Source organism: Pagrus pagrus (assembly GCF_965226575.1).
Source record: "Pagrus pagrus genome assembly, chromosome: 10".
Classification (NCBI taxonomy): Eukaryota; Metazoa; Chordata; class Actinopteri; order Spariformes; family Sparidae; genus Pagrus; species Pagrus pagrus.
In genome coordinates, this window is record NC_140194.1 from 23,396,786 (window position 1) to 23,410,664 (window position 13,879).

At 41.1% G+C, this 13,879-nt stretch overlaps 1 protein-coding gene across 3 annotated transcripts in view; it reads right to left on the minus strand.

The window, feature by feature from the left end:
- Positions 1 to 3,799: 3,799 nt before the first annotated feature.
- The window catches only part of hydin (HYDIN axonemal central pair apparatus protein), a 77,817-nt gene continuing 67,737 nt past the window's right edge, over positions 3,800 to 13,879 (minus strand). For all 3 annotated transcript variants that reach the window (XM_084363409.1, XM_084363408.1, XM_084363410.1), the window contains 16 exons: positions 12,991 to 13,138; positions 12,562 to 12,769; positions 12,226 to 12,447; positions 11,268 to 11,437; positions 10,949 to 11,147; positions 10,429 to 10,581; positions 10,150 to 10,320; positions 9,767 to 9,876; positions 9,298 to 9,520; positions 8,219 to 8,428; positions 7,954 to 8,117; positions 6,184 to 6,334; positions 5,866 to 6,096; positions 5,554 to 5,778; positions 4,612 to 4,893; positions 3,800 to 4,284 (listed from right to left, as the gene is read on the minus strand). In XM_084363409.1, the coding sequence (XP_084219535.1) occupies positions 4,075 to 4,284; positions 4,612 to 4,893; positions 5,554 to 5,778; positions 5,866 to 6,096; positions 6,184 to 6,334; positions 7,954 to 8,117; positions 8,219 to 8,428; positions 9,298 to 9,520; positions 9,767 to 9,876; positions 10,150 to 10,320; positions 10,429 to 10,581; positions 10,949 to 11,147; positions 11,268 to 11,437; positions 12,226 to 12,447; positions 12,562 to 12,769; positions 12,991 to 13,138 (3,077 nt within the window). In that variant the 3' untranslated portion in view covers positions 3,800 to 4,074. The remainder of the gene's footprint in view (positions 4,285 to 4,611; positions 4,894 to 5,553; positions 5,779 to 5,865; positions 6,097 to 6,183; positions 6,335 to 7,953; positions 8,118 to 8,218; positions 8,429 to 9,297; positions 9,521 to 9,766; positions 9,877 to 10,149; positions 10,321 to 10,428; positions 10,582 to 10,948; positions 11,148 to 11,267; positions 11,438 to 12,225; positions 12,448 to 12,561; positions 12,770 to 12,990; positions 13,139 to 13,879) is intronic.

The window sequence follows — 13,879 nt, forward strand, 5'->3', positions numbered from 1 at the left end:
CCACTTAGCTCATGTTAGCATAAAGAACAACTAGCTTGGCTCTGTTTAAAGGTAAAACAGTACACTAACCAGCGCCTCTAAGGTCAATATGTGTTGGAAGGGTTAGAAAACCAATGTACCTTTCTGAAAACAATATGTTGAAACTTTACATGTCTTTATTTTAGAACTTTATGCTTCTTTCTCATTCTGGTTAGGTTTAGGCACAAAAAACACTTAAAAATACCTGGTTTTGCTGTCATAATCACAGCTGAAGACGTTCCAACTTTTTGTCAATAATATAATATGGAAATTGTCCCAAGGTCTCCTTAAAAATATCCAGTGGTGTCATGCTTACAAATGCTGAAATGCCATTGTCAAAAAAATCCAGTTGTGGGTGCCCCGATTGCCCACTTGGTAGAGTGGGCAACACATGTACGGAGGCTGAGTCCTAAGCCTGTCTTCGATTCCAGCCCGTTGCTGCATGTCTTCCCCGACTCTCCCAGGTTACCTGTCAATCTCTAAACTTTCCTATCAAATAAAGGCTAAAAGCAAGAAACTAAATTAAATGAAAATCTTAAAAATATCTCTAACTGCTGTCACTGGCTTGGTAGTCTTCTCACTTGCAACTGCACCATAGTCTCCTCCACCTGCTGATATGAAAGACAGGTCACGTGTATGTATGTATGTATGTATGTATGTATGTATGTATGTATGTATGAATGTGATATGGGTATTGATATCAGTGTGACTAAGCATACAGTACTCCATACAGCTACATCTGTAGTGTGCTGCACCTTTGTGCATTGATGGTTATTTCGTATATGGATCAGTGGTACAATGTGTTCTATGACTCTCGAGGAGATGTCTAAGAAGTGAGCAACGATGTCTTCATGTTTTTTTTGGTTTGGCTTCAAACTATTAATATTTAACTGTAATCACAAGAAAGAGTCATATGAAAGACATTTTGAGTTGCACTCCTGGAATGGTAGGATCCAATGTTTAAATATCTCCACTAGTAGTGTTCATTTTATTTTTTTAATCTGCCAATCACGTGTCCACACATTTTTTGAAATGACATTAGTGGACTGATGGAGTACTTCTTTAATAAAGTATTTTCTACGGGATACACAAAGTCTGTATGTCTGGTAAGTTTCGACCTGCCCCACTTTTGTTGAAAGACCTTTATTCTCACTCCTACATAACGCCTTGAATCTTCACCATGTAAGAGAACCTAACCGTTCACACATGTATTTCTGGAAGTTTGATGATAATTTGATCGTGACAAAGAGAAAAATTCAGCAACACTGACACAAGCAAATGTCTATTCCTGGCTTCACATGATCATTATCACATTTTTCAGTGGAAACAGGGTGTGAAGAAGCGATAAGAGCATTCCTGTGCTCACGTGCGCTTGGCCTGGTGCTCTGGCCTCACCATCAAGAGGCTAATAGGCTTAAAATTCTTCTTCTATATTATGTTAACCACAATGCGGACGATGAAGCCACATGCTCATCGAGACATGCCCCCACCCTGAGTCTCAACCTCTGGGTTCCTAGATGCTCCAGCCACACCACGACTCTGTTGGACCCCTGCTCATCCCCCTGCAATCCCCCTTTTTCAACCTTCTCCTTGGCACCAACCATCCACTGAATACGACCCCCATCCTATCTCAAATGTTCTATCAGTTCAAATATAATACAAAGTATCAAAAAGTACAAAGTATTCACATCAAAACATAAACGACAGGTGGGCGTGTGAGGACTTGCATATGCTAAACCATAGCAGCGACCTGCATTAGTAGGTCTCACTTTGAGGTTTGTTCCACCAAGTTCCATTAATAATAATTTTCTTCATAATATTTATACTGTGCTCATTAGAGCAGTCAAAAGCTCACATGGTTCGCCAAGTGATTTGCTCAGGAGTACAGTGCCGTTTAGTAGTTTAGTAGCAGTGCTGTAAGGTAGCAAGAGAAAAAGCTACCTTATTTAGACAGACAGACATGTGAAAGCAGAGTAAGGTGACCTTCATGCATTATCTATTTTCTGTGACGGGTGACTGACTGCAGACCAGATTATCATCACCATCTTGGTGACGCTGTTTACATTCCCCCAAGTGCAAAATTGAAAACAGCTTTATTTCCTGTATGTGTGTATATGTGTTGATGTTTATATGTCGATAGCCAAAATAACTATGTGTTCTATGTTTGTGTAGCATGCAGAAGTGACAAGCTTCCATTCAGTATGCAGCCCTGTTTTGTGTAATGACAAACAAATGACCTACAAGTTACAGCAGTTACAACTAACACTGCAAATAAAGACAAAGAAAAGACAATTCAGAGGTGTGTCGCTGTTGGATGTGATGGATGTTTTTAACTGATTCCACACATTTCACAGCTGTGTGTGTGTGTGTGTGTGTGTGTGTCTGTGTGCACGTTTGTGTGTCAGCTGGTGACTCAAAATTGGGAGGGACAGGAGGAAAACCAACCCACTGCGTCATCCACAAAGGTCATAAAATTGATCCACAATGACAGAGATGAATATGCATTCCCTTTAAAATTAGTTCACTGGTGTAATTAATTTTTAAAATGTCACTCTAAGAATATATTCATATACTGAAACCCTAGATAAAGTAAATTTAGTTGCTTGTACTGATATTAGTGCCAAATTACTTCTGATTTGTAGGAAAAACATTATTTATTCTCCATTAAAGTGGCCACGATTTCTTTTGAAATTAACTCTTAATAGGTGAAAGAATGGGTGCAGGCAGCTCGACTGCAGTCTATGGAAGCCCCCTCTTTGATAGTCTGATAGTCCTCTCTTGGCAATTGGTTAAAAAAAAAAAAAAAATTAAACATATTTGTAGCAATATCAAAGCGTATTTATCAAAGGTGTAGATATACAGGCTTATCGTGTAAATTACAACAGACTAGAGCACAAATTACAAAACAAACATTTAGTCACTAGTTTATGAGTTAAAACTGTCTCATATAATGGCAATTCAATCAAGCCTGCTTTCGAGAAGGTTAGAAATAAACGTAATTGTTGTTTCAACTTTACGACGGATGATGTATATTGAGTCCATATTGTTGAAATACAGCTCATATCAACAAAATTCTGAATATGCAGAAATGTTCCCTGTTCTCCGGAGAATCTCGCAGATATCCATTTGTGGATTTCTGAATTCTGGCCCTTGTCTTGCTACTTGCTACATTATTTATCTTATATTGCTATGTGGTACAATGTATTGCATGTATTCTCAGTGAATGGTTTGAGATTTTTATTCTTTGGTCAAGGTGTTGTGAGCAGTCAGGTAACATCTCTGTAGTAATAAAGGTAGAAAACACTTCATCACATCATTTTCTCTGAGCTTGTTGTCCAGAAGTAAGCTGAGGGGTGTACGACAAGAGATCTCATCCACTTTGCTCTTTTGTCTAATATCTAACACCATCCTTCTCCTAAACAGTCATAGCAGGAGGTATCGGTCCTGTGTACGTTGTCAGTCCAACTTGTCATTACAGGTTTGGTTGTGTGCATGTGTGTGTGTGACAGATCTAACCTTTAATAATGAGCATGTCCTCCAGCTCTGCCCTTTCAGCTGAGAAGCTGGTGATGCCTGCACTGTGCCGTGTGTCTAACAGCACACAGTTGTTTGGACAAATTAACTCCTGGTGGAAAGACGACACTTGAACATGCTGGTTAAAAGAAGGACCACAAGGCACACAAGTAAAGTAAATGATGTCTCTTCCTCACACCAGTGGAGCATAAGAAAACTGTACACGGTCGCCCCCATGTGGAAATGAGTGTGCAGTGACAGGCCTGGGCATGTTTTCTCTGTAGGGTTTATTTGCTTGATTAAAATATATTTTTAAACACATTTGTGAAAAATAATTATTTAAATGATAAATACACACAGGGAAATTGCGGCTTGTATTTTTGGCATTAACATCAGAGTTCAGGTATTGGATAAATAACTTAACTGAAGCATCCTAAAAAAATTAGTCCAAGTTTTTGTCAAAACACGTTTATCTCTGCATCTAGTTTTTGTTCTTTTAATGTGTGTCGGCACAGCCTAATGCATGTGTGCACACATCTCTCTCTAAGATGATCCGAAGCGGTATCCCTTCAGATAATAGACCCAAGAACAAGGTTTGCGGTGGCCTTCGGAGCGCTGGCTGGAGATGGTCAGCTGGCCAAACCACGGCCCTGTAGAGTCTCCTGGAGGGCTCTCAAAGGATATCAGGATGTTTTGGGTGTTTTTGGAGGGGATGGTGTCCACTCCTTTGACAGTAAAATATGGTTTGTCCACCTAGGAGCAGGGTAAATAAGGCTAAGATTAAATTAATAACAGATAAAACATTTTTTTAAAAAGATAAATTAACAAAGTGAGCAAATAAAATAAAGCTAGAGGGTAAGAGTCTAAACATTCTTCATACAGCTTCATACTGGTTGGCAGGCTGGTTGTACTCTGTGTAAATGTTTGAAACAAAGATGATTTCCTTAGCTTTCAAGGAATGTATCGGCTTGTTTGGAATATTAAGCACTTTCATTCTCTGTCACACTCTGTCAACATTCCTCCTAACTTTCACTCTTCAAACTGCTCATTTCACAGGCTCTCAAATCGTTGGTTCTTTACCTGAAAAGAGAAAGCAGTGGTCTGCAGGAATACATTCTTGAAGGGGATAGTGATGTTGCGACCGGCCCTGATGCTAAACGGGCCCTGGGCTTTAGGAGGGAGGCAGGTCCCATGTAAGGGAAAGATGTATTCGCCTCCGATGCCTGAGGACAGGTTGAGCTGGCCTCTCACTTCCCCCAGCTGATGAGGTTCAAAGCAAACCTCCACGCTGGCCTCTGACCCCGCCTGGAAAGCCGGAGAAGCAAAGACGCTCTTGTCCACAGTGAAGTCCAGGCAATCAATCTGCAGGAGAGAGACAACAAGCAGAGAATCACATGGCAGCAGATAAATCTCTGCGATTGTCTAGGTAGTTTTGTTGTTTGGAACATGAATTGCTCTGTATGAAGGGAAACACTTTTTCTCCACTTCGATCATGATCATGTTAAATAAAGCAAATTTCAGCAAGTAAGCCCTCACAATCACCCCTCAAATCACTTGTCAAGTCTATTTACACCTGGTCCACCCATCGTGCTCTGTTTTTCTCAGATTTCTGGACCCGCCCTCCCTTCCCTACCTCTGCTCATCCCCGCACACATCCCTTCATCCTTTCTTCCCTCCTCCCCTCATCCCAAAATGCAACCTTCTAGTATCCTTAATGACACCTTCCCTGCATGCCAAACATCCATATCTTTCAAACTCCTCACCTCCAGTTTGTAATACAGGCTTTTCTGTTATAACTCTTGTCTCTAAGATAACCCTGACCAGGGTTATTTTGTCAGACTTGACAAACCTCCGAAGAACCACAAAACACTTCATACAGCTATTTTTACAGGCTGGTGAGTAAACTGATATGTACGATTGGTGAAGTGCCCATTTGAAAATGTCTCTTTCATATTATACGATGCCGAGTGGTTAGTAAAACATAGTGTGCATTATAAATTTTAATGTCTAATATTTTCTTACCTTGCATGAGTAGTCGGTTTTGAAGCGGGAGTAGTTTAAGAACTTAACAAGGAGGGAGTGGCTGCTGCCCAGAGAAGTGTTGAAGTAGACGGTTTTCTCTGGTGGCGGGGGCAGAGCTGTGAGAAGCAGATCGTAGTGGGTGTAGCCCAGATCATTACTACAAAGTGTCAGCCGGGCTGTCGACTCGCCTGCACGCATGGGCTGATACTCAAAACTCAAAGAACCCTAAAGAGAGGACACATAGAGTATGAATTCAAGTTTGTTTGTGGGCACACATTAATTAGCGAATAGAAGATAGTATTTAGTATCCACCTTGGACTGTCCTGGCACAGTGTGCTGTGTAGGGACACTGATGTCAGGGCATTTACACTCAGTGGTCAGGCAGGTAGATGTGGTCAGGGGGTTCTCCACCTGTACAGTGGCCGAGGCCATCCGACGAACAGCTGTCACCAGCTTTATGGTGGACAGGACTTCTGGAGATGTGACCTCGAAGGTAACGAGGTAGTACAGGTATTCACCGGACGCCACATTACGAAACGTCACCTGAGGAGGAGAGTTCAAGGGTGATGTGAAGACAAAGCTCAGAAAATATATTCAGATATTCTCACAGAAATGTGTGTGTGGTCAAACCTTGGCGTTGTACTGCCCCTCTCTGTATGTAAAGAAAGACATCTTGTAGTCTCTCTTGGCCAAAGCAGGGACATCAATATATTCCAGACCCTTAAAGGACACTGTAGCATCTGGCTTGTCAGGTTTCAGGATCTCGATCAGCACACGGAACCTGAGCACACAGATACACTCATGACTCGACTGTACAGCTGTCCTGTCAGGGTTTGTGTATTTCTCCACTTTACACCAGCCAGTTCAGGTGATCTTTTTAAAGCAAAATTATGTAGAGATTGGCATTTTGTGCGATTTGGCGCCCCCACAAAGTTTCTGAGTGTAACTCCACTGTCGTAAATACAAATCCCAGGTTTGTAACAATTTGTCAGACGTAATGTAATGTAATCTCTGTAACTACAAACAAAACTCATTACGTCCTAACAATGTGATGTGTTGAAAACTTGTATCTTGAAGTTAACATGTATGTAACGCTGTGATCGCACCCGCTCACTGAAATTACATAGTGCAGAAACAAGAGGTAGGGGGGCAGAGTGGCTGATACAAACACACCATTCACCCTATTACAAGACACTGTACCATTACAATGATTATGAAGCTGTTACCTGAAAGTAAAAAAGTTACTTAATGTTGCTTTAACATGGGGTCGGGTTTCCCACATGCTACTTTTAACATAGGTGATGGAAATTTTAAAAACAAATATAATTTTCAGGAGCTCTGGGTGTAATTTAATTAACTGTATTAATTGTATATATGAAGTGCTGCAAAATGCTGTGCGGCACATGTCAAATTTCACTTTACTCGGCTGCACTCACAGGGTGAACACAGGCCTTTAATGCATACAAAGATACACAAACAATAGCAGGTACCGTCTGTTCAATGTATTCTCCCCACAATACAAAAAACGTGATTTAAACTTGGGAATAAAAGCTGCTATAATCAAAAATGTATAATAACAATGTATGTAATAACAACATGCAGGATTCATGCAAATTCAAGCACTTTTCAATCATTCTCAAGTGGCATTCTACGCTTTCTTGCACCTTGCAGCTGTGGTAAATTACATACTTATACACAGTACATGAATACACTAAAAGTGATTATTTCATATTATCACATTAAATCAGATTGTGCTATAAAAAAAAAGCAAAATTATGTTCTGGGAAAAAGTTTCATGTTTAAAAACACTTTTCCGTTCTTGAAAACACCACACTAAACTTTAAGCTCTTTCAAGGATTTCCAGCACCCGTAGTCTCCAATAATGATAAAACTAAAGAGAATTATTGCCTGAGTCTCCAGCTCCTCCTGCTTTATGGAGCTTGATATTAAATTTCAGTTCACTGTGTAGCTCTCCAGCTTTCATTTTGGGCTGTTCCAGGAGCTGTTTTCACCAAAAAGCTCTAAAAACCCACAGTACACTACCTGCCCAGCACCACACTAGCTGGTGAACATAGTGGAGAATTTGGAAGGTAAAGAGCCAAATATTTATAAGACCAAAACAGAGCTGGAAGGAGTGTGAATATTGGACTTTGGCTAGAAAAACAACTCTTAATGCTGGATGTGTAAAAAAGTGTTTGCTAGCCAGTTCATCATAACCTAAACCATGATGATATGTGAACTTGTATCCAATCAGTAACTGTAGGTTTAAAGAGTACGTATATCTGGATCAGATTTAGGTGTCATATATGGTTTAATACAGTAATGACTGTAAAATGTGTGTGTGTGTGTGTGTGTGTGTGTGTGTGTGTGTGTGTGTGTGTGTGTGTGTGTGTGTTTTACCGCTGCTGCTTGGAGAGCCAGTTGTGCACAGGCAGCAGCTGTGTGTGGTGAGTCTTAGCAGGCAGTTCATGCACAATGGTGTCCTCTGCTTTGGGAGGCTCAGCAGTTCCCTGCAGGGAGTACAGCATGCCTGTCCCATCAGGGAAGGAGAAAAAGACTGAGCCCTGAGGAAATTAGAAGGAGAGATATTGTCTGAGATTAAGTCAATGTCACACTTCATAGCTTAGCAATTACTGATTGTGTTGAAATGTTAGGGCTCCTTTACCAGGTGTTTCTTTCCATCAGCAGTCATGGTCAGTGGTCGGTAGGTGATCTCATATGTTTTGTTCCGGAGTGGTTCAAGGATCACAGAGGGTGCGGCGCTCCACTGCTCGCCCTCTATGACAGGTCTGATGCTGCAATGCTGGTTTGTGGGGTTGAGCACAGGCAGGGTCTGGGTGTGAGAGCCACGTACTGGGCAAACAAAATTCACCACCTGCAGACAAGAGGTCAGATCGAGGTAAGACTGATGCAATAGGTAGTTTGAATGCGCAACTAATGCATGTCACTTGAAGTATAAGCAAGAAAAACTGCAGTAATGATTGCCTTCACCGTCTTCTAAATACAGTAGAATATGACACACTTTCTACACCCTTTTTCAGACATTAGTGGCTATTCAGCTAAAATGTTTTCCACATTTTCACTGATCTTTAAATCTGTGAACACTCTCTGTCTGTTCCAATATGGAACTGGATCAATACCTCAAATTATCTAATTCTGGTCTTTAACCATCCCTACAAGGAGAATTTACACTGTTGACAAGGCAGCTTTTAGCCTCACTGCGTACTCCAGAAGCATCAAAATCAATATCCAAAGACTAATTTTCAATTATTTTTTTTTAAGCCTTTCCACATTTCTAACATTACTCTGTAATATTTGGCACATAAATCCAATCAATCAAATCAAATGGAAGTTTGTAGTTTAGGGTTGGGTAAAGTGGAACACTCCTGGTGCTAGTTGAGTTTATTCTAGGGAAATATATTGAGATGGGAACATAAACTCATCTTTTTTTGAAGAATATGCTCCTTCAATGCCATGTCACCCTGTCACACACTGTTACCGTTATTACTAAAGCACATATCATAGATATTGCTTAATATACATGAACATTTCTTCACTTTATACAGTAATAATAATAAAAATCTAATTGTGGGGACAGTAAAAACAATAAGTGTGATGCATCACTTCCCCTCCTGTGCATTAAAATTAAGAACACTAATCAAAACAAGCAAAGTTTTGAGTGCAAACTGTAGATTTTCCTTGCTTCACAACTCAACATTGTATATAAAAGTACATCAGTCAAACCTCTTTGCTAGTGGAGGCCACGATGCAGGATCCTGTCACGGTGAGGGTAATAGGTGAGGTGGAGCCCTTCACACAGCAAGACAGGTTCTCATATCTTGTGTCATTACTCAGTTCCACAGGCACAAAAGTCACTTCGAAGGGAACCTCCTTGCCTGGACAGATATATCCTTTAGCTGGCACGATTGACAACTCTGCAGGAAAACTCTCTGTTTTCCACTGAAACCTAAACAGACAGATAAATACAAAACGAGTGCAACAAAACATTTATGATCTCAGAGCGACGGAGTTAAAGAGAAGTCAGAGTCCAGAGTTTATTACACAACTGTAGACTCTTTACAAAACCTAGCTTTATTACTAAGTGTTTGCATTTATGTGCGCCTGAGTGTACATGGATCTGTATGTTTCTGTGTTTCTGCTGCAACATGCCTGAATGATTTTTTTAAAATCTCTGATAGTTGTTGAAACTGACCTGGCACCAATGTCTCCAGTGTTCATCATGACAATCCTCTTTCTGGCCTGGCAGCGCTGGACAACAGCTCCAAATGCTAAGTGGTTCTGGTCCAGCTGGACCTCCACACCCTGGCAGTTAACACCAGAACTAGTAGTTAACACAACTTCATCCAATATACACTACAGAGTTAATAGAACAAACCTTAAAAATGTCAAAGTTGTTATATAGGTTACATTTGTTTCATTCATCGCAATGTGAGCACTTGTTTTTTTATTGATAAAATACTTTAGAGAACTTACTTAAGAACTTGAGAAAGAAATAAGTGCTTGTAAAAAAAAAAAAAAGATTTCAAGCGAAGGCATCGTTTGCATCAGAAAGGTAAATTTTACTTTACAATCTACCTTGCAGCATCCTTGGATGGTCACCAGGGGGTGTAACAGGCCTGCAAACTCCGCCTGCAGCTCAGCACTGAAGGGAGCTATGTGCTGACGAGGCAAAAACTGGATCTCAACTGTACATGACCCACCATTGGCTTTCAGGCTCAGCTCACCTGCTGGAGTGAAGGACAGGTCCTGGAGATGGAGGAGGAAGAGGAAGAGACGTAGATGACTGTATCTGTTTTTGTGTGTGTGTGTGTGTGTGTGTGTGTGTGTGTGTGTGCGTGTGTGTGTGTTTCCTACCCTTGGGTCCAGCGTAGTGTTTGTGTTGAGCAGCAGCGTAAAGGAAACCTCTAAAGTACTGCGGTTAACAAGAACCACTTGTTTCTTCACCTTCTGACCCAACATCAGCGATCCCAGTTTAACTTTCCTCTGTCTGGGATCCTCCACCTCCAGCTAGGACAGAATGATACAAACACAGGATAATTAATATTCCTGTACTCACCAGGATACAAGTGACATCATTTTTATTAACAACTACATTTAAAAAGACGAGGAGTAAACTACGTGCTTCTTTAAATGATCAGGTGCTGATTAGCGGAGTATCCAGCAGGGTCACATACCAGCTACACCCAGGAGAGAAGCATGGCTGTACACAGGGTATCTTCAGTTTTTACAGGATAAGTACATTAAATACATTAGTGTATGATATAGTTAATTGGATGCTGTGGTACTGTTCATCACTCAGATCTCAAGAGAGTTAAATTCACCAGCACACAAACATTACACAGCCTCATAGCCTTCAGGCACTCTTCTTTCTCACCTTCATCTCGATGCCTTGTCCCAGTATGTCCACCTGTTTCGCGACACAGCTGTTTAAGATGAAGGTGAGTTTTTCATGGTAACGGCACGTCTCACGAGGGTAGAAGTTCACTGGTACCTCCATCACAGCACCGGGAGACAAAATAGTTTGTTGGAAGCCAACCTCTAGGTGAGAGCTGTTCTTGAACTGGGACTGGACACTGAGGAGGGGGAGGTAGAGCACAGACAAATCAAAAACTCACATTCTGGATAGAACAAAACATTTCTTTATGCTGTCAACTCCTCCTGACACATGGAGAACAACAGACACACACAAGTACCTGATGTCCCTTTCGCCTTTGTTGCTGATTACTAGAGTCTTGGAGGCTGGTGCCATGCCAGGGCAGTACAGAAAGCACTTGCCAAAGTTGTGCTTGGTGAAGGAGAATTGAAGGCTGGGTGCTAAAGCCCTGCCTTTGATGGCAAAGGAAAATGTTGTCCCGTGTTTTACCTGACAGGAGGAAACACTGGTGTAAGTTGAATCACAGGTACAATGCAGGATCTATTTGACGTTAAAGTGTTATCTCCATCAAATTAAACGATTTTGTGCTGCGGCATGAAAACACCAATGAAGAATTATATCACCTAAATGCTCAGTTGTTTCTCTTTTATATAATTTATAAGGGAAGTTTTTCACGTGTCCATTTGTTGGTTGGTTGGTTGGTTGGTTTGTCAACAGCATTACACAACAACAACTAAACAGATTTCCATGAAACTTGGATGGAGGATGGGTCGCGGCCCAGAATAGACCCTGTTCACTTTTGTACAGATTTGGATAAAGAGCAAATCGAAGAATCTTTTCTCAGATAATACTGCACAGGCCTTGATGAAAAAAATTGCCATGTTTAGGTGGCTGGTGTCTAAGCGAGAACGATTTGATGCACATTCAGATAAACATCTGGATGTAGACAATTTCCTACTTTCTGATGTATCATTGATGTTTCTCTGAAAGTTTTAGCTACAGGCGACCAAATGAAATGGTGCGTGACCTTGAATAAAATTACAAATCTTTCAGTGTTTGAACATTGTAGTAAACATTTGGGATAATGTAAGTATTCAACCATAAAAATGTGCTACAAAGATCTAGCCATTTTTAATGCATAGATGTTATATAATATATCTTTGAGGGAAAGTCTTATTTTCTTGTCAGTGCAGGATGAGATCAAACTAGCCTGCTGATCTTTAAAAAAAAACAAAAAAAAACACTTAAAACATGAACAGAGCAGATCATTATCTCACCTTGATGCTCAGTTTGACGTCCTGAAGGTTACAAATGCTCCGGGGACAAAAGAAGAGTGACGCCTGCAGCTGCTTCCCAGCTTCAATAGCAGCATTGTGTGGCTTTGCTTCCAAGAATTGCAGCACCTCTCTGGGTCCTGATAGGTCAAAGTTCACTTCCAGACTGAATCTTGCCAGATTGGACACCAGGAAATTAAAGGCGGATTGCTCTAAAATCTCCACCTACGAAAGGTGTATATACAGACGAGTACAGGAGGGTGGCTGCCATGTTCAAACTTCACATTTAAAGGCATGTAATCATTAGTATTTGTGTCTGTGATGCGAAGGTGTGCTGACCTTTCCAAAGTCTAGAGTGTCTTGGTGGTTGGGGTTGATCTCTCTGAGGCTTCCGCCTGGCTCCTCAACTTGAACAGAAGTGCTCATGATAAAACAATCGGCCTTCACTGCGAGTGCAAGTGGCTCTGACTTCCTCTTCACCCTCAACACCAATTTGAAGCTCACACAGCCATCACGGCAAGGTGTGAAGGACACTGACAATGGCAACCTGCACCAAACAGTTCACAGTTGACGAATACAATGCTCTCTATGACTTTTTCCAGTATGCTATGATAGAGCTATAATAAAGTTAAGTGAGGTAAGAAACAACTGCCTAACAAAGCTGTATTATTTGCCTGTTCAATGACCTTCGTGCCAGATGCATTACACATCACAACCAAGTCAGTGACAGTGTTTTCTAAATAATGGATTTGTTATAGTGTCATTAACCTGTCTTTGGGTGCAACTGTTCCACTCATGGGCTGCACAATTAGGCTGGACTGCTGGTCATCACAGAGAAGAGATGACTGCATGACAGAGAAGTTGAAGGGCTCTGGCTCTCCATTCACCACATTCACTGTCTGTTCCACTTTGCGACCTGTACCGGTGAACACACACACACAAATTTATATTAAGGCAGACAACAGCACTACCTATCCTTAAAACCTAACCTCAACCAATGTAGCTACACAGCTGCCCTTAACATAGATTGAACTCTAACCTTAACCACAAAACCTTGTGTCTTGAAACATTCAAATATGCCTTAAAAGACAGAGATTAAAGGGGAATTTCAGTATTTTTAAACTTGGGCCCTATATCTACATGTTTTGGTTACAAAAGTTTTGGAATAGGTCCAGTAGATTGCCTCAGCTGGCAGCTGCAACATAGCTGCAATGGCTGCAACATGATCCTTTGGGGTAAGTGTGACTATGAAAGTTACATCCACTGAAAATGCTTCTTTTTGCCACTGACAGGCTGAGGTTGTTATTGTAAGTGTCTGACAACATTGTCATTGTTTGACTTGGAGGAACTGCCAGCAAGCATTTACTTTCAAAGTTTAGATGAGGCAACAACTGAAATAACCCCTCGTGAGATTTCAGAGCTAGACTTCTTGAACGAGACAAAATGGATCTTATTATTTAACATCTCTGTAGGATTCATTTTTCAAATGTTGTCAGACGCTGTCAGCTTGTCAGTGGCAAGAAGAGCACTTTCAGTGGATGTAACTTTGGTAGTCGCCCTTGCCCCAAAGGATTATGATGAAGCCATTACAGCCATGTCACGGCTGCCAGCTAAGACGATCTACTGGACCAATTCCAAAACTTTGGCAAGTATAAAT